Source organism: Nematolebias whitei, chromosome 10 (genome assembly GCF_014905685.2).
Source record: "Nematolebias whitei isolate Nwh7 chromosome 10, NemWhi1, whole genome shotgun sequence".
Lineage (NCBI taxonomy): Eukaryota > Metazoa > Chordata > Actinopteri > Cyprinodontiformes > Rivulidae > Nematolebias > Nematolebias whitei.
The window spans coordinates 9,368,251-9,370,038 of NC_056507.1; the positions used below are offsets into that span (position 1 = coordinate 9,368,251).

Genomic DNA, 1,788 nt, shown 5'->3' on the forward strand with positions numbered 1-1,788 from the left:
GGTCTCGGTACACTCTGGTCTTGGTCTTGACTCGGTCTCGGTACACTTTGGTCTTGGTCTTCACTACAACACTGAGAAACACAGTAAACAAATAATGTCGAATAAACAAAAATGTAAAACTTTCTCTATTTTTAAACTGCCAAAAGAAAATTGAATAAAACAAAAAGTGACAAACGGAGTTAAAGTTCAAAGAGAAATTACGTTAAAGTTATTTATTTTTATTCATCATAGATGAAACAAACAACACTGCTCCTAAAAAGTTTAAACTGCGGGTTTTTTTTTTCTGTTTCATAAAAAATATATATATATTCTGAAAAGTTGCTTTTTAGAAAAGATAAAGTGCATTTTTATCTAAGCATATTTAAAATTGTGCTCCAGTTGGGTTCTGGAAGGTTCTGGTTCTGGTTTCAGTGTGCTAACTGTGTGCAGTTCTCTGTGGAGCCCAGCTGGATGTCTCAGGTCCTGGCTGCCGTGTCTCCTCTGGTGGACCTGGAAGACGGTACAGAACAGTTTTTAAATTAAATGTTTATTTTAACACAGTTCTGTGAAAATGTTCTGATCCGAACCTCATTTCTGTTTCTTGAACTTCGAAGGAGTCCATTTGCTGGGACATTTTTAAAAAGTCTATTCAGAACTTATAAAATGTTTCAGACGTGCTGCTGCGTTTCTTTTAATCCGGTTCCATCTTCTCTACTCGTTGGTGTTTTCTCAGATCTGATTGGTCAGCGCAGGCGGCGTGGGCGGAGCAGGAGGAGGAACATCTTACCGGACCTGTCAGGCGATCTTCAGGGAAACGACTACGAGGTGAGGATGAGGAGGAGGAGGTTCGCTGAAGGTCAACTCTTTGAACTCAGATTGACGTCTGGTTCTTTTGAACAAATTTAAACCCGACAGAATCCGGATTAAATGATTTTAAACGGATCTCTTCTCTCAGGCTCTGCTGGAGTTCGAGGAGCGTCAGGGCGCTGTCGTGAACAAAAAGATGTCCCGCAGGGAAATCCAGAGGTTTCCCACCAAATCTTTCCGGTCTTCAACCAGTGGGAACATGCAGTGAGTCCAGCAGCGGGTCAAAACCGAACCCTGGTGCCTCAGCTTCCATCTTTAAGGCTGTCTGTGCTGATTGGCAGGTGTCAGATATGTTTCTGTGACTACACCGACGGGGAGAAACTGAGGATACTGCCTTGTTTCCATGACTACCACATCCAGTGCATCGACCAGTGGCTCAAGGTACGAGCTCATTCTACGTTTAGAAGCCGAACCAGAACCTGGAGGGGGGGGGGGGGGGGGCTCACATCTGGTGCTTTAACTGGGAGTTCTGGTCCTTTTGGAGAAAAGTTGTAACAGTCTAAAGGTGAAGAAACTTCTTTAGGTTTGAGTTGTTAAGACTAACAATGTCATAATGTCCCAAAGATCCAAGATGTCTGCTGAAACTCATAAACATGCAGACTTAATGAAAGAAAGAGTCTGGACCCGGCTGTGTCTGGTTAGTTTACTCACAGAAACAGCTGAAGAAGCTTAGTTTACTCACAGAAACAGCTGAAGCAGGTTAGTTTACTCACAGAAACAGCGGGAGCAGGTTAGTTTACCCACAGAAACAGCTGAAGGTTAGTTTACCCACAGAAACAGCTGGAGCAGGTTAGTTTACCCACAAAAACAGCTGGAGCAGGTTAGTTTACCCACAAAAACAGCTGAACTGGGTTATTTTACCCACAGAAACAGCTGAACCGGGTTATTTTACCCTCAGAAACAGCTGAACCGGGTTATTTTACCCACAGAAACAGCTGAAGC

The 1,788-nt window shown here is 43.2% G+C and overlaps 1 protein-coding gene across 1 annotated transcript in view; it reads left to right on the plus strand.

Moving 5' to 3' along the window:
- si:ch211-59o9.10 (uncharacterized protein LOC561841 homolog) overlaps positions 1–1,788 on the plus strand; it is a 6,935-nt gene that overhangs the window by 4,668 nt on the left and 479 nt on the right. The window contains exons 7-10 of the mRNA XM_037682622.1: positions 430–499; positions 713–804; positions 935–1,050; positions 1,128–1,227. Of these exons, the coding sequence (XP_037538550.1) occupies positions 430–499; positions 713–804; positions 935–1,050; positions 1,128–1,227 (378 nt within the window). The remainder of the gene's footprint in view (positions 1–429; positions 500–712; positions 805–934; positions 1,051–1,127; positions 1,228–1,788) is intronic.